Raw genomic sequence first — 24,741 nt, 5'->3', positions numbered from 1 at the left:
AATAGTTTTGAAACAAGTCGTTGCTATCTAATATACCAGTCGGAGCAGAGAGCCTTGTCTTGCTACATAATCCAATTTAATTATATAAATATTAGAGTATTTAAACTACTTTACAACTTTGTCCTTTGTTCAGCAGTGGACGAGTAGCTTTCTCTGGCGTAGGTCTACGGCTCGTAGCGTGTAGCTCTCTCTGGCGTAGGTCTACGGCTCGTAGCGTGTAGCTCTCTGGCGTAGGTCTACGGCTCGTAGCGTGTAGCTCTCTTTGGCGTAGGTCTACGGCTCGTAGCGTGTAGCTCTCCCTGGCGTAGGTCTACGGCTCGTAGCGTGTAGCTCTCTGGCGTAGGTCTACGGCTCGTAGCGTGTAGCTCTCTTTGGCGTAGGTCTACGGCTCGTAGCGTGTAGCTCCGTCTTGCGTAGGTCTACGGCTCGTAGCGTGTAGCTCTCCCTGGCGTAGGTCTACGGCTCGTAGCGTGTAGCTCTCTCTGGCGTAGGTCTACGGCTCGTAGCGTGTCGCTCTCTCTGGCGTAGGTCTACGGCTCGTAGCGTGTAGCTCTCCCTGGCGTAGGTCTACGGCTCGTAGCGTGTAGCTCTCTCTGGCGTAGGTCTACGGCTCGTAGCGTGTAGCTCTCTCTGGCGTAGGTCTATGGCTCGTAGCGTGTAGCTCTCTCTGGCGTAGGTCTACGGCTCGATTTGGTTTGCAGATTGTAGCTAGTTTTGTCAGGGGATGGATACGCCTTTATACAACATATTACAACATTATTGCGACATATCACGATGTGCCTAATGTAATGTATGTACGAGTACCTACTCAAAATTTGCATACTGATTGAGCGGTGAGAAATGCTGCATGATATAACCTAACTAAAGGACCTGTAATACCGTGTCCCTGCAATAGAGATTTTTAACAAATGGAATATCATCTTACTTTATCTACTTAGTCACGTAAATTGAATCTGTCTTTCTACATTGTTGTTTGTGTTCGTATTACTAACAAAGTTACTAAGTATAATGTTACGAATGTTACTAATACTATGAGTCTTCCTTCTCTAAATTAATATTTCATATTCATTATTATATTTGGATTTTATTATTTTTTAGATTGTATTGATTAGTAAAGTCGTGGTGGCCTAGTGGGTAAAGGACCAACCTCTCAAGTATGAGGGCGCGGGTTCGATCCCAGGTCAGGCAAGTACCAATGCAACTTTTCTAAGTTTGTATGTACTTTCTAAGTATTTCTTAGACACCATTGACTGTGTTTCGGATGGCACGTTAAACTGTAGGTCCCGGCTGTCATTGAACATCCTTGGCAGTCGTTACGGGTAGTCAGAAGCCAGTAAGTCTGACACCAGTCTAACCAAGGGGTATCGGGTTGCCCGGGCAACTGGGTTGAGGAGGTCAGATAGGCAGTCGCTTCTTGTAAAGCACTGGTACTCAGCTGAATCCGGTTAGACTGGAAGCCGACCCCAACATGATTGGGAAAAGGCTCGGAGGATGATATTTTTTAGATTGTATATTGAGTTTATTTCTATTTTTTTGTTAAAATAAAAGTATGTATATTATACAGGTTGCCCCATAAATTTATCACTCTGTTGGAAATCGCTATACTTTTGTAAATAGTAGTAAATAATATGTAGTGGCAGACGCAAGTTCCTTTTTGCGTTTTTGAAGCTTTTTGCGAAGTAAACCGATACAAAGTACATGCCGATAAGACATGAATTGTGACACAATCAAAAAGGACACCGAATGACTGACTACGCGGCGCCTAGCTAGCGGAGTGCACGAGTCCTGTCACACGGCACGAGGCCGCGGGGGGGAGGGTCGAGGCCGCGGGGGGAGGGCGCAAATAACGGACAACTGTTATGCTCATATTTAAACTTTATTCACAACAGAACATAGGGTCCGCGATGTAGGTCGGCAGGTACTAAGTACTCGAACACTTCTCAAACAGCGCTAGAACACCTTCTATTATATCCATTTATATCGTATAATAATATAATATATATTTGTGTACAACGCGACTAGCAGTTATTCATAGTGACCTTTATACATTGCTCTAGTGAGTATGTGCGGGCGAGTACAACACGATACGGGATACTCATGAACATTATCAGCTAAGTTCCACTAGAGAGCAGCGAAGTCGACAGCGCGAGAGTATACATAATGTTTAACAGCGTAACAACTAACTACTGTGTTTACATGCTCCTGTAAATACCGCCACTTACTACCGCAAACATATATTACAATATAGCATTAATTTTTATACATTAACTGGTTAAGGTCTGTATATTGTTGTATTATTGAAACAATACGACGGCGGGCAACAGCGAGCCGAACACTCGGTCGTACCGTCGGTGGGCAACGTCCGCTGTCGTTCACGACCCTTATCTTAACTTTTATCACATTATATACAGTTTAGATATGAATCTTGTACCTTAGAGCTTCTAACGATAAATGGAATGTACGATGATATCTTTAAATTTCAGAAATTTCTTAAATACATTTTAATGCAATGATAGAATCGTGTCCGATCCCTGCTATGTGATCCCGCAGTGAACTGCACGGTAACATAGTGCCAAGACTTGTGTGTCCGGACACTTCAATGATACTTTTAGATTCCGCGAGTCCTGGAGCGGAGAGTGGCCATCACTCGTGTGCGGCCTAGTCGGAGTCGGAGTCGGAGGAGGGCGGCTGCGGCAGCGAGGGCGCGGGCGGCGCGGGGGGCGCGGGCTCGGCGTGGCGGCCCGCCGTCGCCAGCGCGTACGCCGGCGCCGCCTGCCCCGACGTGCGCTCGATGCCCACGCTGCAACACGCGGCCGGGTGAGCGGGAGGTGGCAGTGCGGTGCACACGCACTGGGTGGGTATACTCACATGTACTCGTGGCGCGCGAGGTAGCGCACGTACTTCTCGGGCGGGTCGGCGTCGTGCTGCTGCAGCGACACGGAGCGCACCGTCATGTGCGACACCTGCGTGGCCGGCATGGTGAACTCCACGTGCGCGTGGCTCGCCAGCTCGGCCGGCACCTGGTCGTACGACGTCAGCGCCATGCGGCACACCAGGTTGTGCGTCGTGTACGCGCCTGCACAAACGATACATATATATCTCCCTACACTAACGTAGCACTACTTACTACAATATTATTATGTACTATCTCTGTTTGCATAAATATCAAACATTAACCAATTAAAAGGAGATTTATTCCCAGCCTGACTCTTAAACGAGTTGTTTAGCTCTTAAAAAAGCAGAGTTGTAGGTACGTATAACAGCGTTTATTTAAACCTCCGCATTTGCCAAGTACACATGGCGCCCCTGTCAGGAGATACTTTGGTATACCTAAGTACGTCACATCACACCAGAGTACATGGTATTGTATAATCGCATGTCTGCCGGAGCTAGGAGCATGTGCTGGTGGTTGTGAGGGCACTGACCCTGTCCCTCCTTGGGCAGGCGCGGCATGCGCCACACGATGGCGCGGTGCTGGTGCTCGTACTTGGCCTGGCCGGACGTCACCTCGATGAGCGACTCCTGCAGCGTGTCCACGGCGCCCAGGAACCGCTCGATGCCCTTGATCTTGCCCGTGCGTCTGCAACACCAATACTCGTCTCATCAAATATATCAAACTCGCCGCTACGATAAAATATTCTATATAACCGGGAAGAGTGTAGCTTTCCAGCAGTCTTTTTTTTTTCGTTCTAGTATTTTTTGAGTTTATCCGTTACAAACAAACAACAATATTTTTTTCCTCTTTATAATATTATATTACCAGTACTAGTGGGTAGTAGTAAAAGAAGGAAGGACTTAGTTTGCATAAAGCTCCATACCAGACATGCCTTTACTAATCGTTTTTACGTGTTCTTAGGGCCGTTTCTATATAATAGACTTAACAAAGTAGTAAGTTTCTATAATTTAAGGTATAAAAAATGTAGTAAGATGTTGTCAGAATACCTGAGGGAGTGGGGACTCTCAATTACACAGACACAGAACAACTTCTAGAAATTTTGTCATAATAATTAACCTGGTCTACTTTATAATATTTATTTTTGTATTATTCCATAATTTTACTATGTGTTACTCGTGGATAATGTAGCTTTCGAATGGTGAAAGAATTAAATAAAACGGTCCAGTAAGGGATGATTTATATTAGGCCGGGACGTGTCCGGGGCGTGCAGTATACGTGGCTCGAACGGGGCACGGACGTGAAACGTTACATACGTCCCGGCCTAATATAAATCAACCCTAAGTTTTGAGCCTATTCATTACAACCAAACAAAAAAAGTTTCCCTCTTTATAATATTAGTGGTACATGTTGTAGTGGCCAAATGGATAAAGAACAACAATGCAATTATTAAAGCTAAGTTTGTATGTGTTTTCTAAGTATATCTTGGACACCAATGACTGTGTTTCGAAGGGCACGTTAAACTGTAGGTCCCGGCTTTCATCCTTGGCAGTCGTTCCGCGTAGTCAGAAGCCAGTAAGTCTGACACCAGTCCAAGGTGTTCTGTCTGGATTGCCCGGATTACTGGGTTGAGGAGGTCAAATAGGCAGTCGCGCGTTGTAAAACACTGGTACTTAACTGTATTCGATGATACTGGAAGTCGACCCCAACATAGCTGGCAAAAGGCTTGCGAGTTGATGATTGATTAACATTTGATTTGATTGCATAACATTCCAAAACTGAATTGAAAAGACATGAAAAAGTAGAATAACAGGCGGAACACACATATTTTTATACATTTCCACGAATTATTACATTAACTCTACGCCGGCGGTGGTACCTGTGAGCAGACTTGACGGAGCCGTAGCGGAAGTGCTTCTCGACGCGGAACAGGTAGATCCAGCAGTCAGGGATGGGGAAGCGGATGGCCACGTCCTCGCACGGCACCTGGCCCAGCTTGCGCGACGCGAAGCCCGGCACCAGCGCGTCGGCGCGCAGCTCCACCTGCGCACAGCAGCGCCGTCAGTGCCAGCACGAGCCAGCACGAGCCAGCACGAGCCAGCACACGCCGGCACTCACCTTGTTGCCGGTGACGCACCACACCGCCTTCAGCTGTAGCGGCAGCTCGCGGTTCTTGGGCGGCCGCACGCGGAACCGCATCAGCTCGATGTAGCACGCGTCCGGCGGCTTGAACCTGCGCACGTCTTACTGTATACCGCCCTTATACTTGTACTCCTCAACAACACACTCGTTTCTTAAATAAAATCAAGCGTGACATCTCAACCTGGTAAAGCACTTAAAATTTAAATAAAACTGTTTTTTTTTTTAACAGAATGCGACATAAAAACATGTAAAGGAAACTCGAGAAAGAAACGTGCGAAATATTACTAGATATAGATCAACTAATTCCCGTCCATAGTATGTGAAACCGTCGGACGAAGGAATGCGTACACTCGACTAGTACTTATACTGTGTAGTACATTGGAGCAGGTTCCTGACTGTATGGTCAGTTTGAGTCGTAACAAAGTGGGTGTCGGTACTTGATGATCTGCGTGTTCGCGAACTCCTGCGGCTGCACGCAGGCGTGGAACTCTGCGTCCTCGACGCGGATCCACTCCTCCGTGACGACGGGGATGATGTCGTGGCGGCCCACCACCTCCTTGCCCTGGCGCCGCAGGTCGTTCACGCCGAGCTCGACGTCCGGCATGCCTGCAACGCACACTGCTGTAGTGCGGGGCGCGGCCAGGCACCGGCCGGCGGGAGCACCACGCACCGCTCAGGAAGCCGAGGAAGAACAGCCGCACGCGCGCGATCTGCTTCAGCACCGAGCCCTCCGCGTCCTGCTCCACGTACAGCTCGTCCACCGCCGTGATCTGCACCTGCGCACACCACACACACTCACAGGCTGCCGGCGGCCCCGCAGGCGCGGGTGCACGACACTTACCTCCTCCATCTTGTAGGTGAGCGCGCGGTCGCGGTGCGCGCCCAGGCGGAACAGCGCCTCCTCCACGCAGCAGCTGAACTGCTTCACGTCCTCGTACGACAGCGAGCCCAGCTTGAACAGCTGCGACACCTGCGCCACAAACACCAATTACTTGTCCGAGATCATGTCATAAGTTATGCATTAAAAAAAAATATCCTACCCAAAATATATATTCAATACTATGAAAAAGAACCGACAAGAAACTTAATGGTTATTTAAAAAATTTCTAGCAATAGGTTTTTTAAAATAAACCTAGCAAGCAATTTTTTAGTATAAAGAATGTACCGCCAATGATCTGCCATCACTTAAAGAGAGTAAATATAATAAGAAAATTGTAGGCACACATCGAGTAAAACTTTCCATTCAGACTTTTATATGACTCAGACACCACAAACAACTGTAAAGGCTTAGATCTGATCTCATAGGAGAAGACAGAAAGGAGGGAACTATACGGTGAGTTGCACCATTTAACTTTAACGAGCATAACCGAACCATTACTAGTTGCGGATGCGGACCAAATGGCGGAAGGTATGCGGCTGGTTATGATTTGGCTATCGTTATAGTAAAAAGGTGCAACTGCGCCTACGCCGTAGTGAAGCGTAAAGTGATCGTGGAGTATGTGTTGCGTGCTGAGACTGACCTGCGGCGCGTGCTCGACGGGCAGGCCGAGCTTGCGCAGGTCGCTGCCGAACTCCTTGACGCCCTGGTAGTCGCCCTGGATGGCGTACGCGGCGAACTGCGACAGCTTGTTGGTGATGCGCTCGGCCTTCGTCACCTGCCCCGGCCTGCGACACACACGCTTACTTCAACCACTTTGCTTTTTTATTCAGTTTAACACTTATTTTTCATCCTAGTACTGCTGCAAGTACACTAAGTAGCTGCATATTTTATGTGTTCATTAGATGGAAACAAAATCCCAAATGGTTTTAGTTTTTTTAAGGATTGGCGTCACCTCACGCTAAGAAGAAAAATGTCCAGTATAAAATGTTATCGTAATTTAGAAGTAATGTAATCGCTTAGGCGGAAATCCTTGAAAAACAAAACAATCTGTAAAACCATAAATGATAATGATCCCGGAACTTGCCTACATGGGGTATCGTCACGTGCCCTAAGGTTAAGCATAAATTATTTGTTGACATAATTTTATATACTGCATTTGAAATGACTGTCGGTACTCCTAGGTAACGTTACGTACGGTGAGCAATAGGAAGCGCTCTTGTACCTGACTCCGGGGCGCTCCTTGTAGAAGACGTACTGCAGCTTGACGGTGAAGATCTTGCCGAACTGGTCGAACTGCTGCGCGCCGATGTCGGACACGGAGTAGCACGCCTGCAGCGGCAGCTCCTGGAAGGGCTCCTTGTCGCTGGGCGCGTTCAGCAGCTGCACCACCGGGTTGTCGCCCACCAGCGCCACGCGCACGAAGATCTTCTTCCAGAACCTGCACCGCACCCCGTCTTACTCATATCTACCTCAAGCAAACCAAATCTGGACATCTTTCGGGACAGCTTCATTGTCTACCTGCACTAAGATATCTATACTAATATTATAAAGCTGAAGAGTTTGTTTGTTTGAACGCGCTAATCTCAGGAACTACTGGTCCGATTTGATAATTTATTTCAGTGTTAGAGCGCCCATTTATCGAGGAAGGCTATAGGCTTTTTATCCCAGTACGGGAAGTAGTTCCCACGGGATGCGGGTGAAACCGCTGGCAGAAGCTAGTCTTGAATAAGACACAATTAAGATCTTACTTTGGGTACCAGAATTCAAAATACACTAACTATAGGCTACTTTTTATCCGGGTTCGTGCAAAGGTTTCCTCGGGATGCGGGTGAAACCGCTGGCAGAAGCTAGTTTATAAATAATGTGACTTAGATTAATGGTTAACTTTTGATATTAGCCGACTTTTAATGTTCTCAAATTCACCAGTCACGACGGCCGGTGAATTCTGCTAATAATCCTTACTAGTATTATTAATGTGAAAGTAACTCTGTTTGTCTTTCTGTCTGTCTTTTCTTCACGCCTAAACTACTGAAGCGATTTGTGTGAAATTTGGTACAGACATAGTTTGGAACTTGAGAAAGGACATAGGAAAGTTTTTATTACAAAAAAAGTATAAAAATAAAATTTATTCCGGACATATAGCGCCATCTATTGGTCAAACCAAAAATCTGCCGGAAGTAACTATTCCACGCGAACGAAGTCGCGGACAAAATAAATAAAAATATAATTTTGTGAACAACGTGACGGCGACGGTACAGTTGACATAATTATATTATGTCGGGCATGACGTCGTCCCGGCGAATTAATAGTAGGTACTCTCTGGATGTTCTCATCTTGCTACCAGTAAGTAGGTTTTTGCACAGACACTACCTGGTGCTCAGAATCAGCAACAAGCTTTGAGATATAAATTTGTGGAATCAGAAGTACCATACTACATGCATCTGCCCGACCCAGTTCTCGAAAAAGTTATCATATCACATTCTGCTGCGATCAATCTATCATCACTGATTGGTAAGTTACAGGTAGCTAACAAGCGTGATACATACATAAGTACATACAGCCTGATATACATAAGTACACATAGCCTGATATACATACATGTGTTATAATAAGTTGGTACGAGCGTTAGTGTATTTTGAATTCTGGTACCCAAAGTAACTTCCAGCCTCCCGAACAAGCCGGTTTCCGAAGACGCTATAGTACCATAGACCACATCCATACGCTGCGGCAAGTTATACAGAAGACCGAGGAGTATAACTTGCCAGTATGCTTAGCGTTTGTGGACTATGAGAAAGCCTTCGATTCGGTGGAAACATGGGCGGTACTTGAGTCACTCCAACGATGCCGTATTGAGTATCGGTACATCGAGGTGTTGAAGTGAATCGAGGTTTGTATAATAACGCCACCATGTCAGTCCGAGTACAGGAGCATAGCACGAAGCCGATTCCATTGAGAAGAGGCGTAAGACAGGGGGACGTTATCTCCCCGAAACTGTTTACCGCCGCAATGGAAGACGCCTTCAAGCTCCTGGAATGGAATGGACTTGGCATCATCATCAACGGCGAATACATCACTCACCTTCGTTTTGCCGATGACATCGTAGTCATGGCAAAGTCGATGGAGGAACTCAGTATGACGCTCGATGGCCTCGACCGAGTTTCACAACGGGTGGGCCTGAAAATGAACATGGATAAGACGAACATTATGTCAAATGTCCATGTTGAAGCCCACCCCAGTGTCTGTTGGAAGCTCGGTACTCGAAGTTGTTGACTCATATATCTACCTAGGACAGGTAGTCCAATTAGGTAGGTCCAACTTCGAGATAGAGGTCAACCGCCGAATCCAACTCGGCTGGGCAGCGTTCGGGAAACTACGCAATATCTTTTCGTCCGATATACCTCAGTGCCTCAAGATGAAAGTCTTCAATCAGTGTGTGTTACCAGTGATGACTTACGGCACCGAAACGTGGTCTCTCACTATGGGCCTCATCTCAAAGCTCAAAGTCGCTCAACGAGCTATGGAGAGGGCTATGCTCGGGGTTTCTCTACGTGATCGAATCCGAAATGAGGAGATCCGTAGACGAACTAAAGTCACCGATATAGCCCACCGGATTAGCAAGTTGAAGTGGCAATGGGCAGGCCATATTGCTCGCAGAGCGGATGGCCGATGGGGTCGAAAAGTGCTTAAGTGGAGACCACGGACTAGCAAGCGCAGCGTAGGACGTCCACCAGCAAGGTGGACAGACGACCTTGTGAAGGTCGCCGGAAGACGCTGGATGGCTATGGCTGAGATGATGATGATGATGATGATGATGACCCAAAGTAAGATATTATTAATTGTGTCTTATTCAAGACTAGCTTCTGCCAGCGGTTTCATCCGCATCCCGTGGGAACTACTTCCCGTACCGGGATTTAAGTAGCTTATAGCCTTCCTCGATAAATGGGCTATCTAACACTGAAAGAAATTTTCAAATCGGACCAGTAGTTCCTGAGATTAGCGCGTTCAAACAAACAAACAAACTCTTCAGCTTTATAATATTAGTATAGATATACTGTGTGCTGCGAGCTGGCTGCTACCAGTCTTACATTTATTATTTAATGTACCTAGTAGTATCAGCTGAATACTTTGGATTGAATAGTGTACTGGCCTTTGTCCGGTAATTTTCTTTTTGTTGGGCTGTCGCAGGTGCATCTCCCAGCCGGGGCCGGAGTACTTGGTGCGCGGGAAGTCCTCGAGCGGCTGCGACACGTCGTCGTCGAAGAGCGGCGTGGGCGGGCTCTCGGCGCTGTCGGCGCGCGGCGGCGGCGTGGCGCTGGCGTCGCTGGCCTCGAAGGGGTTGGCGCGCGGCGACTCGGGCAGCGCCTGCGGCCGCGGCGGCGGCGCCAGCGCCGGCACGGCCTGCGTGCCGCCCGCCTCGCTCTCCTTCGGCCTGCGCAGTAACTCCACCTTGCTCACTCGTCGCCTATGCAAACCCATTCTGAACAAAACGTGTGCCTCTTCCCTTCGACTAGTGGCTTTTTAACACGCTTTTTTGCATAGTGTCAAAGTATAGAGAAAAACAGGATTTCGAAGTGAGAAAGTGAGACAAAAAGCGGGTGGCGTTACCGGATGAAGACGGAAAAGGTGTCATCGGCAGAGTCACGGGACCCCTGGTGGTCGAGGCGCGGCGTGGCGGCGGGCGGCGGCGGCGCGCCCATGCTCAGGAAGGGGTCGAAGGCCTCCGCCTCGAAGCCGCCCGGCGCCGCCTCCGCCGCGCCGTCGTCGCCCCACGCTCCTGCGCCAAGCACACACTGTCACCTAGCCAGTCAAACCCCAAGCAGGGCTCCACCTAGTCGCTAAGTTATTTAACACTTCATTCTTAATATTTCTAAAGGTACTATATTACTATATAGTTTTTACTTATAAAGTTATTATGTAATAAAGGGGAAATATACATATATACCGATATGATATTTTCCCCTGTTTGGAAGCTAGATTTTTCCCGACTAATATAGTGTGTATTTCGCCACGAATAGAAGTGCCCGCGGGATGCGAGTGGCACCGCGGGAAGCAGCTATTGAAAATTACGTAACTCGAAAATGATTTAAACCATTCCGACTCATCTCTAGTTTTAGTCGTAAATAATGTTATCAGTTTATGGACGATATGTAACTATTACGAATAACCCTGTATACAGTATAATGTAAAACTTACCCGAGTTTAAGTTATTGGCACCAGTGGCATCAAATTTAGCGGAGAATGCGTCAAACGCATCCTGGCTACTGGGGAAAGCATCATGTAGCATTGTTTCCGAGTCGGACGTAGTGCCCCAGCCAGCATTCGTTGAAGGGGAAGGCGCGCTCGCTTCAAAAGCGTCTTCTGCTCCTACGTCGAATCGTGGAGGAGAGTGCAAAGTTTCATCCAACGTTTCAACCGGAGGTGATGTGAATAGATCAGCGTGCGTCTCTCCCTGTGCACTTAGTGATGCCGTTTCAGCGTTATTAAAAACATCATTGCCACCTGACATAACAACGTCATCTGACTTAGATCCAAATATATTATCAATAGCAGGATCTGAAAAGGAGACAGTTTCATCCACTGGTTCGATAGCAGTCTCGAATGGATTGCGTTCGATCTCTACAGTGGACGGCTGACTTGTGAATTCCTCTTTCATAGCTCCAGCGAACGGCGATGTAAAATCGACAGAGTTTACATCCGACTGTGGCTCTGAACAATCCATAGGTGCCATCGTATCTGGAATCGAGTTCATTGTTGTAGGTTGGTCGGTGAGCATGCCTGCGGGGCCTGGCTCGTCCGTCTCAAATCCGGTTTGGCCGGACACTGTCACAGCGGACGTTGGTATTTCGCCCAATAATGGTTGCGGCGTACTTTGGCTTGCATCAATAGAAATATCATCTACAATGTCATCACTCAAGAAATCGATTTGTTTTTCTTCTTTTTTTGGAGCCGAGTATAAACTCATAATAGCCTCTTTCGTAGGCTTAATGGGGGCGGGTACAGGTGCATCGAATAGGTTAATATCATCCGCATGCTGGTCAGCGGTTGGCGCGACAGGCGGGGCGGGTGGCGCGGCGGGCGGGCGCGGCGGCTGCGGCCGTGGCGGCGGCGGACGTCCAGCTGGCGGCGGTCGCGCGGGTGGTGGTCGCGTTGGCTTATTTCGATTGATATCGAAACTATCAGTGGGTGGCTCTTCAGCAGGCTCAGGTTCTGGAGTTGGGCTGGGTGAATGGATGTCTCGTACTGACACAGGGCTTGGAGTGCGAGTTGGAGGGATACGGTCCAAGAGGTGGGAACTGGTAAATTCCATCTGGCCAGTGACACTTAAGATTAAATTCTGAGTTTCAGGTGGCAACGGCCGGGCAGGTAATTGAGGTCCTTGGACTTCTTCGTCGTTCATGAATGACTGATCGATTGTGGTGGAGACTAATTCAAGTTCCGTAGGCTTGGTTAGGCGATCGTTTTCCAATGAGTTGCTGGAGAATATATCCATCGGGGCAGCGGTGTTTTCCGAAAATCCTTCGTATTGTTTCGCCCCTATACCAGTTGGCTCTACACCTCCAAAAATATCAACGGGCACTGTATCTCCTGCTGGCGGTTCATAACCACTACCGAAATCTGAGAAAGGATTGCTAGTGGCGAAAGGATTGTCGCCAGAGAAAGAGTCCGGTTCCGCATCTGTCATCATAAACGGATTGAGAACATCTGTAGTAACTGGAGCACTGGGCTCATTCATACTTAAGAAAGGATTATACGCCATGTTGATGCTTGTTAATATTTATTAACCTAGAAACTCTGACTCTAATAACTTTAACTCTGTTTTTCCGGGGTTTAAGTCACCTGCAAATGACGTATCGAATGGGTCGAAGTCTGTGTCGGGCACCACTCTGTTTGAGTTCGATGGTTCTGGAGTCAGAGCTTTCACTTGAAATATGTCGTCCGAGGGATCCAATAGATCGCGCTCGCCAGCTTCCACACTATCGGTATCCTCACAAGAAAACTCTTTAGCAAGAAGTTTTAATTCGGTTTTGCAAGGTGCAATATTGCTCGCAAACGAAGTATCAAACGGGTCAGGTACTGCACAAGATATTTGGGGTTCTGATGGAGTTAATACTTTAGCTTTGATTTCAGTTGGAGCACTATGCAACAAATCACTCGCTTTCACATGTACTTTAATATTACTTGTTCGCGAGTATTCAGAATGCCTTCTCTTATTTTGATAGTCCGCTTTCGGAGCTAAGTCCTCATCAGACCGCGTGCGTGTTAAGATATCTGACACAGTGTCAGCTGCTTCCGCTTCTTCGTTGGCGTCCTCAGTTATTGAAAGTTCCCGAGTGTAGTAGGGTGTGACCGGTTTTGTTGACTTAGCTTTGGCATCCAAGTCAAGAGATTCTTCTGCATTAACGTTAAATACAACACTTTTGCTAACAGTAAGATTTTCAGGGCGAGATGCTCTGCGTTCGGTTTTCTTCGGCTCGTCCGCTCTGGGATCAAAATCAGGATCACTTGGTACCCTGTAAATTGGGGTAGAGGTTGAAGTAATTAATTCTTGTTCCAAAAGCTTTAATTCTACTTTACCAGGTGCAACTATCCTATCAACAATAGTCGTATCGAATGGGTCAATGTCACAATTATTCACATCCACCGGATCTAAAGGAGAGTCTCCTAATTGAGTTAAGTCTGTAGCACTACCACTCAGTAAATCACGCACCGCTTGAGTTTCTTCTTTATCAATTATGTCGTCAGACGTAATAGATTCCCGAATACCGGAAGGATCAGTCAAATGAATACGTACTGAAGATTTTCTTCTATTGTTTAATCTTACACAAACTTCCTCAGAACGAGGATCAAAATCGTCGTCGTCTTCGAGAATAGCTGCCTCTTTATTTATTTGAAATTGGGTCACAGGTATCACAGCATCTGCAAAACTCGTATCGAATGGATCGTCTTGATCTAAATAGGGATCTATGACATCAATCTGATCTTCGACGATGCTTTCTGCAAAAACGAATTCATTTTTATCAGCTTCAAAAGCTGACCACGATTCTTGTAAAACAGGTTCTGCTTTGATTTCTGTGTCTGCTAATTTTGGAATTTCTGAACCGGTCTCGAGTGATTTTGCAGCAAGTAGAGTAAATTCATCAATTTCTTCATCTACTGACGGTCTGTCAGATATTGTAGAAGTCTCTTTTGTAGGTGCTGTTTCTTGCTCGCCTTGATTGCTTTGCTGAAGTAACGCTGTATGTAGAGATACACTTAAATCAATGGGTGTTGTTATCGGAATATCTGCATCAATGTCCAATATACTTTTCTCGACTGGCTCACTTGAAACAGTCGTCTCGACTGGTCTGCCGTCGTAATTTTCAGTACTTTCTAGTAATAGGTCCCCTGGAATCACTCTTTTAGGGCGCTTACTGGTAACTGTTACATTATCTATTCTGCCAGTAAGAACACCAACAGCTATTCCAATATCAAGTGCCTTTTTTCCTTTGGAGGTTTTGACTTCTTGTCCTTTTATTAAGGCGTCAACATGGGACGTGTCGAATATATCGTCATCTTGAAATTCATCCGGCGAGTCGGGAACATAGGCAAGCTTCACTTCTCCTCGCTCAACAGCTTCCACGTAGGAGGTGTCGAAGATGTCGTCTTGTTCTTCTTCATCAGACTCGTCGTCGGTGACGCCGTATTCACTCTTATCGCCGTCTTCAGCCTCTGCCTGAGCCTGTACGAGCTGTGGAAAGTCTGCTTCAGTAACTTCGACTACTGGTCTTTGTGGAGTTTCCTTTTTTTCAGGTTCAACCTGTTTTGGTGGTATGCGTTGAAAAAATGAGGTCGACTTGATACGATCTAGATCGCCTTGGGTTTTCTTCAATACAGTATCAACACCAGTGGTTAAATCTTTAAATTTAGACCACTCTTCATTTTCTTTGGCAGTGCCTTCTCCGTTTTCAGCGTTTTGCTGTTGATGCTCTCTTCTATACTTTTCTAGTTCCTCTTCTGTGAAAAGTTCTTCTTCACCTTTGCGTTTAGATTTCTTTCCCTTTTTCTTCTTTTTAAGACCCTTGGGTAGTTTTAGCATTATACGATTTTTTTATGGTGATTTCGTGTTGCTGAAACAAATAAAACATGATTATAGACGGTAGTTTAAATAGATTATTGATAAAATGAAAAGAGTCGACTGTTACAATTTAGCCATTTCATATCTGAATTCAGTTAATTTCCGTATGGGTAACTAATCTATCGAGGCAATTAAAAGTCATCCGTGTGAAGTCAATGGCAACCAATCCAAGGCCAGCATTTATCTTTTTATTTAACAACTCAAACTTCTAAATATTAATTATTTATTATTAAATTGATTCGTTGTAAGTAAATCAAAAGTACTGAGCCGTTGTATGCTCTTTATTTCTATGTACATGTATTAACTGGTGATATTTTGAAGGAGTGGACTACTTTTATTGATCGACCAACCTCTATGAATGAAAATGTCCGTTGTGCGGGGTAAGGGGATTGTTTCATTGTCTCTAAATGGATTTCATCAAGACAATATGGATTGAGCAACGATACCTACTATATGCATGATGCTCTTACAGCTATGTCATGCCTGTTGCGAAATGTAAAAGTATGATTAGTACTAATGATACGAATCTTCATTGCTTATGCAAAGTGATTCTAATGGGAATAAAATGAAATAATAAGTAAACAGTGAGCAAGGTGCAATTATTACGATGTAGGAGCGTGCAGATGAGCGGAGCGGCGGATGCATGGCAATGGGAGGTCCTCGACGAGGCGCGGGCGAGGCCGCGGCCGGCACCAGCCGCGGCTCCTGGGACACGTACCGGCCTGCGCGCGGACACTTACAGCTAAGGCATACACTAGGGCGCTACGCAAGGGGGCCTCTATACCTTCATCGCAACACTGGGACAGCGCGGCTCGGTTCGCGGCGGCGAGCGGGGCTGCGCTCGGGGCGCTGTGGCTGGCGGCCGACTGGACCGAGGCCGCGCCGCCCGCATCGACCCGCGCCGACCTCGCGCAGCCGCGCAGCGCCGCGCGCACCCCGCCCACGCCGAGTTCAAGTGTCGCCGCTCAGCTTCCCGAGCCGGGTTTTACGTAATCATTCAGGACAGCTCAATATACTTTCAATCTAAATTCTACAACACAAAATGCCTTAACGTTATTATCAAAATATTATCACTAAAACATGTTAGGACTATGTACTTTAGAGTCTTCGCTAAACGATACACATTACAACAAAAAAGAATTTGACCTACTAATTGTACCATGGAAGTAAGATCAATATTCGAGGGTGGCAATAAACTTAACTTTTTAACTTTAGCCCTGTAACTAATTGGAAGTTGATACTTCAAAACTTAATTCTGTACATAAAGTTCCCTAAGAAAACTCTGAACGCTCTACTTTTTCCGCCTTGAACGCAGTAATTGAATGTGCAATACGCAATGCTGAGGGCGCTGCACATTCCCTAATTACCTATAGATAGCGCCGGATATAAACAGGTTGGAATATGACCCACATCAATATTTTGTAAACTAATAATCACCAACTGCCAGACTTCCTATATTTTCTCTTTTATCTTTGTGTGCACCACTTAACTATAACGAAAGCGATAAATCAGCGATTTTTAACAACTGAAAATGTTTCGGTTATCTTTTAAGTTAAATGATGCAATTCAACGGTTGACTAAGTTCTACAAAGTTTGACTGACGGCGAGTTTGTATGATTGAGGGCCCGGTTTCACTGGTTAGGTACCGATTAATTGTCAGTTAGCTATCTGATAGTTACAGCTATCTGCCAGATAAAGGCTGCTTATAATTTTTACCAGATATTGTCATCGAGACCTGTAAAACCAAAAGTTATAGTTAATCCGTCAGATAAGTTCTATCGGGGATTTCATTAGTAAAAACTACCCAACATTTTAACAGTTTTATCTTGCTGTAAATATTATATCAAAATGGACCACTTTTTAACCGACTTCCCGAAAAGAGAAGATCCTCAATTCGAATATTTGTAGTAATACATTGGCTCAAGAATTAAATCAAGATATTTAAGTTGTTTTTCTTTTCAGCTTCCACGAGGTTTTCACCATGTGGAATGGTGATATCAGCAAGTATTGCGCGGCGCTCTAATATGTCTAGGTCACTGTATATAATAGCCCGAACAGGGATGATACATCTGTTCCAGTACAAACCATCATTATTGAGAACTGGCTCGGGCACATACCGAGTCTGATATATACGATTCCACAAGTTTATTCATGTTTCCGGGCAAGTTGCTGATGAAATATATGCTGCCCACTAGATTGTCTGTGCAAGTACTCGCCATGAGCAATGATGCGAACAACCAGAGCTGATCAATTATGTTGGATGGATTCACTGCTGCGAAGGCGACATGTCCGTATAGTTGTTGGTCATCAGTACTTCGGCCATGATTGCACATACATAACTTTAAGTTTCTCCGAAGAGATCACCATGGGGTAGCCACGCCACAGACACCTTGAAACCTGCAGGGTGCTGAATCTGATATAAAAGCGTCCAAAAAGGACTTTGCAATAATTTCATGCAGTCATTGTTATCCGTAACTACAGATTGACAAAAATTCTTTCTTTCTTCAACTCATTCCATTTAAATCATGTTTCTAAATAAGTACACATCAAAGTGAGCGGGAGTAGTCCTTTATCCACTGCCACCCAGTGCCGGTGCAGCCTCTCGTCCATCTTGAGGAAATATTCAATAAAGGTTTCCACATCTCGTGGTTGTAAGTATGTAAAAGCCCTCCACACTTTCGTGAGAAGTTTACCTACAACTTCGGTGCCAGCAGCGTACGGACTCTTACGTCCAGTGCGTCTAATGCCATCTGAGTCCATAGTATGCAAAAAGAGTACACCAATCCAGCATCACACAACCTCGAAAGACCCTTACCTTATTACCGCCCCCGATCCGATACAAAACTATGTATATGTACTCAATACAGTTGTTCTTATAAAATGTCTCTTATAAATGTTTCTTATAAGTGTCATCTATTTTATTTGCGGCGTCAACGAGTACTGAAAACTGTAAAGCCCCCAGTACACATTGGCCTGTGTTGGGCCAAGCTTTGCAATGCACAATTGTCGGCCACGATCAAATGGTGCTTACAGGTTCCTTCTATCTGGCATAATTATTTTTCAACGAATGTTTTTGAGGCATAAACAATGTTTAGCATAATAATTGTTTCACCGAATATGTATATAAGTTGCATAGGTTCTTTTAAGATGGCAGAATTTTATTTCGCATCTAGTTGCTTTTGGCATAGTTAAGAGTTTCGCATTATTTCGTTTAGCATAATGTATATTTTGAGAAATTGTTATTTGGTGTAATCTCATTTGGCGTACTATGAAGATGGTAGAATTTTATTTAGATTCAATTTATTTAGCTAATTGCCATTTATAACCTTCAATTAAAAAACAATGTATTAAAAATTGAAGCTAGTAACGAAAACGAATCGCTGCAAAACCGACTCCACGTAGTCTTGTCTGCCCTACCCCTAGAGTAAAATTCACAGAAGACATGCTTGCTGCATGTTGCATGCTTACATGCTTCAGGCTTAAAAATGACAGAACTATGCCAAAAGATGATTCTGACTATAAACATTCTGAAATATGATAGTTCTGCCTTTTAATGACTACTTATATGAAATGTATGCCAAAAGGAAATACTGACTGGCAACTTTCTGCAAAATGATGTTTCTACTATTTAAGTATTATGAATATGAAATTTATGCCTAAAGATGATTCTGTTTGCCAAAATTATGCGTTTTTAATTTATGCTAAATATGTAGGTATATGCCACACGATTTTCTGCGAAATGAAGATTATGCCAACTGTTGGTATGCAAAATAAGATTATGACATAAAAAGTTCTGTCATAAAGGGGGGACCCGATGTTTACACATTGGTGCATGGCTCATTGCTGCCTGGCAAACCACGTGCGATGAACGTCGAAGTCATTGAAGGCTGTGGCTATTTATTTGTATACTACACTACTATATATATTTATATTATACTATACGAGGTCGTGGCACGGGGTAGCGTGAATCATCCTTTACTTATGGAATGAGCAGAATAAAGAGCAAATTAAAGTTTAAATGATATTTAAACTTTAATTTCTCTTATTAGTTATACCGTAGAAACTATAAGTATAGTGATTATACCTTGGCCAACGAGCGCGAGCCCTTCCGTCAGAAGCCTTTTATGCATCATGACTACATGGCGCTGTTATTGGCTCAGCGCAGTCTCCGCTAGACCGGTCTCGAGCCCCGTGCTCCCGAGGATGTCTTGTGGCTGTTTGCCTCGTCACTACGCGGCTATTGACTATTTAACTCCATAAAACAAATTGAATGCAGTAAGTAGGTACTACTTACTGATATTACACTATTCAAGAATATTTTCATACCTACTCATGATACGTCCGACTTTCTTGGGCTGACATATGAAGGTTGGAGATTAACTCTGAACAACAAAAGCTGCGCAAATCCTATTATGATGAGAATGATAACACAAGCTGATACGAGCACGATGATTTTGGTATGTCGCTGCCGCGGGTGAGAGGGCTGGGCGTGCGCTGTCGGGCGCAGCCGCCGCGGCTTCGCGGCGCCCCCGCCAGCCCCAGCGGAACCGCCGCCGCTCTCAGAGCTCGCTGGTACTGCTAACTCTTGTTTTATAATTATTGGAGCCGTTTGAGCTTCACTCATCTAACGCGAGTCTTCTCCACAGGTAAATTATTATGAGAAACTTCCTCAAAGGTCTCAGACCAGACCATATGACATTAGTGGAAAGCTAGGCAGATAGGTAGGCACGTCTGCAGTACGTAACTCAACTCAACATAATTTATCTAAGTGCACATGAAACAAAATCAAAAGTACTTTTACAGCATTTACAACTATTTAGTCTTGACGTACCTACTGTCAAATTGCAAAGACATTATACATATCTACCTACCTAAAGTATAATGCTTTTGGTCTTTGGTCCTAATAGGTCCCTATGTCGCTATTCATAGAAACCGATAGGAAGGTCCCTATCGGTTTTCAAGGGATGATAGGATCTTAGCATTTTTTGCATTGACTCAACTTACAACTGCACCATAAAAAATGGTCAGACTGTAATATCTAAGTAGGTATTATAGAATACTTCGGTAAGTCAGACTGGGAAATTCAATCGCATACATCAATATAGATGTAAGTAGGTATATACGTAATACGTCCTAGAATGTTCAGAACAATTATTTTGTCCCTTTCAACTGTACTTGGCACATGACACAAGCCATTAGTGCGATATTGATATTGCTTCAGATTGGATGTGTACGGACCGGAGTAATTAATTTGACAATTTCAATCACAATATAAATCTGGACATCTAAATAACAATGAGAGGGTTTCATTTTGAAAATAAAAAAATAGTTTCCTAGAATGAGGGATTTTCTTTTATGCGTTTCCTAACTGATGCCTAGATGGCGCTCTTGGCGATCTTGGTACGTAACTGGAAATGAACTGGAATATCTTATCAACATCATAGTATGACGTTGAATGGTATTACAATTTTGAGGTCGTATAACGAATCGTACATGTAATTAATAATTTAAAATAGAAAAAAGGTAATAAAAGGAGAAAAGAAGTCAATCTGATTATTATACGAATGTCCCGAATGATTTTGAAAACAATTTGTCCAGAAATCTGAATTTCTTGGGTCTCGGCTCAAAGTGCTCGGTGCTTCGTTTTTAGATAGCTTTAACCCTCCTCATCATTTTTCATGTGGTTAATTTTAACATTTATCACAAAATTTGGTATTTTTTTTTAAATGTCGAAGTCCGATAGGAGACGGGTTGTGATCGGCACTGCTTACTTTAATTTTGTTTTGTCGCAGCCAAAGGTACTGATACTCTTCTAAATAGTGTTTATTTATGAAAAAGCGATATTTTAAAACCCGTGGGTACAATATCTAAACAATAGAACGCTTTACACTAAAATACCGAAACTCTTAACATTGCCATCAATCATCAGTATAGCCCATTTAGAGCAGGTGAAAATTTTATCAGATACGCATAGTTTTTCAAAAATGTTTTGATCTAACAAAAAAGTACATTAATCATTAATTAAAACTGCATTATCATTTTCCTGAAAATCTCTTCAAAAACTTTTCAAAACACCGACGAACTTTTTGCCAGCAATTAGTTCAAAACAAGGTTTAACCAATTTCTTAGCAATTGTACAAAATTCAAATTTAGAATACACTCTCACGCATGCTCGGCTAACTCTTTTGATGCTAGAAACATACTACAATCATTAAAACCATTTGAAATACACGTAAAGTCCTTAAAACTAGATAGTCCTTAGACTAGAAGATTTCGAATAGGTGCCCGTTTTTTTTTTTTGCAAAAGAGTTTATTAAGGTACTCTGTGGGTATAACGTCATCTGACACCATAGACATAATATAGTAAACAGGACTACGCACCTAAACCCAAAAAACGAGCCGAGTGAAACAGTTAGTACCGAGGCCGTCTGTCCCTTTCTAATAGGGTGACCACAAGATTAAGCTATGTGAGACAAATCTGAATTTGCTAAGATTATTAAACACAGATTGGTATTGAAATTTTAACTTACGCAGTTTGTGAAATTACATTACTAATATAGGCTTTTAATAATTAGCGGGAATTAGCAGTGTAATAGCAGGAAGATTCGAAGTGAAGACTGTTTTTTTTTTTTGTATTTTTGCTTCACATATAGAATGCTGAGCCGTTTATGTCGCCTTTCTTCATTTTTTGAGAAGCTATAACAATAGTACAACAGTTTTAAAATCCATCACCCATATTTTGACTCATTACAAGAATTCATGGTCACCCTAGTTGTTTGATTTACGAAAATGTTATTTATTATTAGCTATCCTGCGGAACGATATATTGCAACCACCATATGATTCACTTTTACAAGTATAAACGCAACACTTTTTCACCATTTTAATAGTTTGAATTGATTTAATACAATAAATATAAACAAAATTTTAAATGCTGATTACGCGCCAAGAATGTTCAGGGTTACCGCTAGAAAAAACAAAATAAAAATTTGTTGTTTATGTTTCAAGAATAAATACGAATAAATTAATGCGATTGTTATTCATTTGTTGACTTACAATTTTTAAAATAAGATAAAAATATAAGTGAAAACAATTGAATATTGTTTTTTTGGGAAGACAAAATTGTTGATCACAACATTTTTTTATGCTGCCAAGGTGTTAGAAAGAGACAAACGGCCTCCTTTCTAACTATCCCTCTCGTCTCGGATTTGCCTCTGTGTATTATGCAACACATTTAGTACCTTATTTCGTTGGAATAGGGTTCATTTTCGTAAATATATATTTTGAGCGTGCGCAGTCTTGTTCAGTATATTACATCATCTATGTCTGACACTGATTTCGGGAACTATTTTTTTACTTCTCAAAAAGAAAAACCTCCTTTGATTCACTAGGACGATTGATCAAGCGTCCAACTAGTTAGCGGTTGTATATTTCGGAACAAATCGAACGATGGCGTCAATATTTATTTATTTATTTATTTATTTATTCATCTCAAAGTTACTATGCCTTTACAGACTTAAATCTGATGCGACATAGTACTTACTTACAATTAATAATTCCTAACTATATCTTAACTATATAACACAGTACAAAACAACAACTAATCCTTAGAAACTACACAGTAAGTGGCCCTTGTGAACTCGCTCAGTGTACAGTTAAATATGTCGATGTGCTCAGCCACCGTGTTGAGAGTGCGCAGCGCGCGGGTGAGCGGTGCGCGCTGCAGCAGGTTGGTGCGCGCGCGCGGCACCACCAGCAGCCGCGGCCTGCGCCGCCGCCCCACGTACTCGTCCGGTACACAAAAACCTATCTCTGTTAGAAGACCCGAATTTTTTATGTCACCTCTCAGAACTCTTAACAGGTAAGTCGCCAAAGCCACTTCACGTCTGACTTCCAATCTGTAATAACCTACCATACCGAGGCAGAATAAGGTGGGGTACAGTAATGGATATCCCGGATATATCTTATACATTTTCATATACATAAAACGTATATATTTGTTATGTATACGCTCAATCATTTTTTTGTACTTTATTTCACTTGGACTCCAGATGGCCGCATTGTATTCCAGATGACTCTTCACAAGAGCCTCGTACAAAGCCCTTAATGCACTGATGTTCGTGAAGTCATTTGCCTGACGCAGCATAAATCCAAGATTCCTGTACGCCTTCTTACAAATATTCACCACGTGTTTGCGAAACTGTAAGTCGCTGGTGAAGTGGATGCCTAGGTCCTTCACCTCCGTGACACGCTGCAGCAGCTCCCCGTTCATGGTGTACTGCATCCATGTCTAAAGAGCTTTGACATTTGAAAAAATAAATAAATAAAAGAGCTTTGGGCTTTGACTTTTGAAAGAAAACATGTCACGGAGACTTAAGTGCAGTTGACAGCTGTCAGATTTCAAGGGAAAATGCCATGGAATTAATAAAAACTACGTACAAGTACTTATCAATTCCATGGAAAATACATTCTGTCCTATAGTCATCCATGACGATGCATGTCAGTGTTGCTGCACACGGGCCACACGCGACAGCCACAAACGTCACCACCGGCCTCAAACGCGGCGATTTGTGGCGTGTGGCCGCCACCAGGCATATACCTAAAATTTATGAAAATTACAAGAAATATACCAGTGGCGGCGTTTTGTGGTTGTGTCCCGTGAGCGGGAGCCCTCAACGTCAACGATTCTGCCAAAGAAAGACAGAGGGGATGAGAAGTTTGTGATTGCGATTAGCACAAAGATAAAATTAAGTTGATGTTGTATTCAATTATCTGTAAAGGTGTCTACACACCAAAGCCGCTGACGCCGGCGGCACAGCCCGGCGGCCCAACCCGCCGGCCGTATTTTGTACAATCATGCCGCCGGCTTGCGCCCGCGTGGGCAAGCCGGCGGGGCAGCATGCCGATGCCGACGGCATCCCTCTCCACTTACTCAGTCAGTTGCCCGCCGGCTTTCATAGAGTATTTGACAATTACTGGAACACCACATGCCGCGGCAAAGTCGTTCGGCTTGGACATTCTGAAGCCGCCGGGTTAACCCGCCGGCACTAAGCCGCCGGGCTGTGCCGCCGGGTCAGCGGCTTTGGTGTGTAGACCCCTTAATGGGAAAATACAGTTATCGGCACGGATATCGAGCCATGACCTTCACCTGCGCAGAAGCGATTTACTGCCTTATTGCCTTAAGCGTACGGGTGCGCATAGCGATCCCCACTCTTCCGCCGAGAGCCCAATATCCGTGCCGGTATCTGTACTGTTTGTTTACTGACTGACAGTAACCGTCGTCACCTGGAACAAAATAGTTGCTGACATGACAGCTGTCATTATTTTGTGAACACGATAGTTCCTCGCATCGATATATATGTACTACGTACTAGATAGAACGTTCCGAACAAAAAGCTTACCACACTGAAATGCACTGCAGACTATGCATTGCCCAAAATGGCAAATCCAAATCAGAGCGATTTTGACACCTGTGTCAGATGGATGTCTATGAAACGACAATTATAAAATAGAAAATACATATCAAGGTATAAACTTACACATATAAACTATTCGAGAGTCAAGTTAGTAAAATTACACGCTGTTCATGCTATTACAACGCTTGTATATCATACTTTTCATTTATAATTCAATTTTACAAATATGCATTAATTTGTTCCGCCCGCCATCTTAAATTATGGATTAAGAAAATCGTGCAGAAACAGATGTGCC

General features: G+C 44.0%; 2 protein-coding genes across 2 annotated transcripts; both read right to left on the bottom strand.

The window, feature by feature from the left end:
* Positions 1–1,857: 1,857 nt before the first annotated feature.
* On the bottom strand, positions 1,858–15,913 carry LOC110369821 (protein stoned-B). The gene is made up of 15 exons (XM_049844406.2): positions 15,637–15,913; positions 12,722–15,022; positions 11,109–12,649; positions 10,521–10,689; positions 10,063–10,344; positions 7,138–7,353; positions 6,556–6,700; positions 5,877–6,005; positions 5,706–5,811; positions 5,473–5,641; positions 5,012–5,126; positions 4,773–4,936; positions 3,426–3,580; positions 2,869–3,076; positions 1,858–2,800 (listed from the first exon to the last, which is right to left on the bottom strand). The coding sequence occupies exons 2-15, from the start codon at positions 14,989–14,991 to the stop codon at positions 2,659–2,661; spliced, it is 5,811 nt and encodes a 1,936-aa protein (XP_049700363.2). The 5' UTR covers positions 14,992–15,022; positions 15,637–15,913; the 3' UTR covers positions 1,858–2,658.
* Positions 15,914–22,630: 6,717 nt separating this feature from the next.
* On the bottom strand, positions 22,631–23,302 carry LOC135117961 (uncharacterized). Its single transcript, XM_064038637.1, has one exon. It carries the CDS (start codon positions 23,300–23,302, stop codon positions 22,631–22,633), a length of 672 nt encoding a protein of 223 aa, XP_063894707.1.
* Positions 23,303–24,741: the final 1,439 nt, after the last annotated feature.

The sequence above is a fragment of the Helicoverpa armigera genome, chromosome 16 (assembly GCF_030705265.1).
Source record: "Helicoverpa armigera isolate CAAS_96S chromosome 16, ASM3070526v1, whole genome shotgun sequence".
In the NCBI taxonomy this organism is placed as follows: Eukaryota; Metazoa; Arthropoda; class Insecta; order Lepidoptera; family Noctuidae; genus Helicoverpa; species Helicoverpa armigera.
Note: the sequence above shows the minus strand (reverse complement) of the source record. Positions and strands in the feature narration are given on the sequence as shown.

What these genes read in the sequence shown, in the direction of transcription:
- LOC135117961 (XM_064038637.1), bottom strand. Translation starts at nt 23,302, where the DNA reads ATGAACGGGGAGCTGCTGCAGCGTGTCACGGAGGTGAAGGACCTAGGC.
- LOC110369821 (XM_049844406.2), bottom strand. Translation starts at nt 14,991, where the DNA reads ATGCTAAAACTACCCAAGGGTCTTAAAAAGAAGAAAAAGGGAAAGAAA. An exon ending in AAGGAGCGCCCCGGAGTCAG is followed by an intron (nt 6,701 to 7,137) that starts GTACAAGAGCGC and finishes TGTGTGTCGCAG; the next exon opens with GCCGGGGCAGGTGACGAAGG. An exon ending in TCCGTCAAGTCTGCTCACAG is followed by an intron (nt 3,581 to 4,772) that starts GTACCACCGCCG and finishes TTGGTGTTGCAG; the next exon opens with ACGCACGGGCAAGATCAAGG.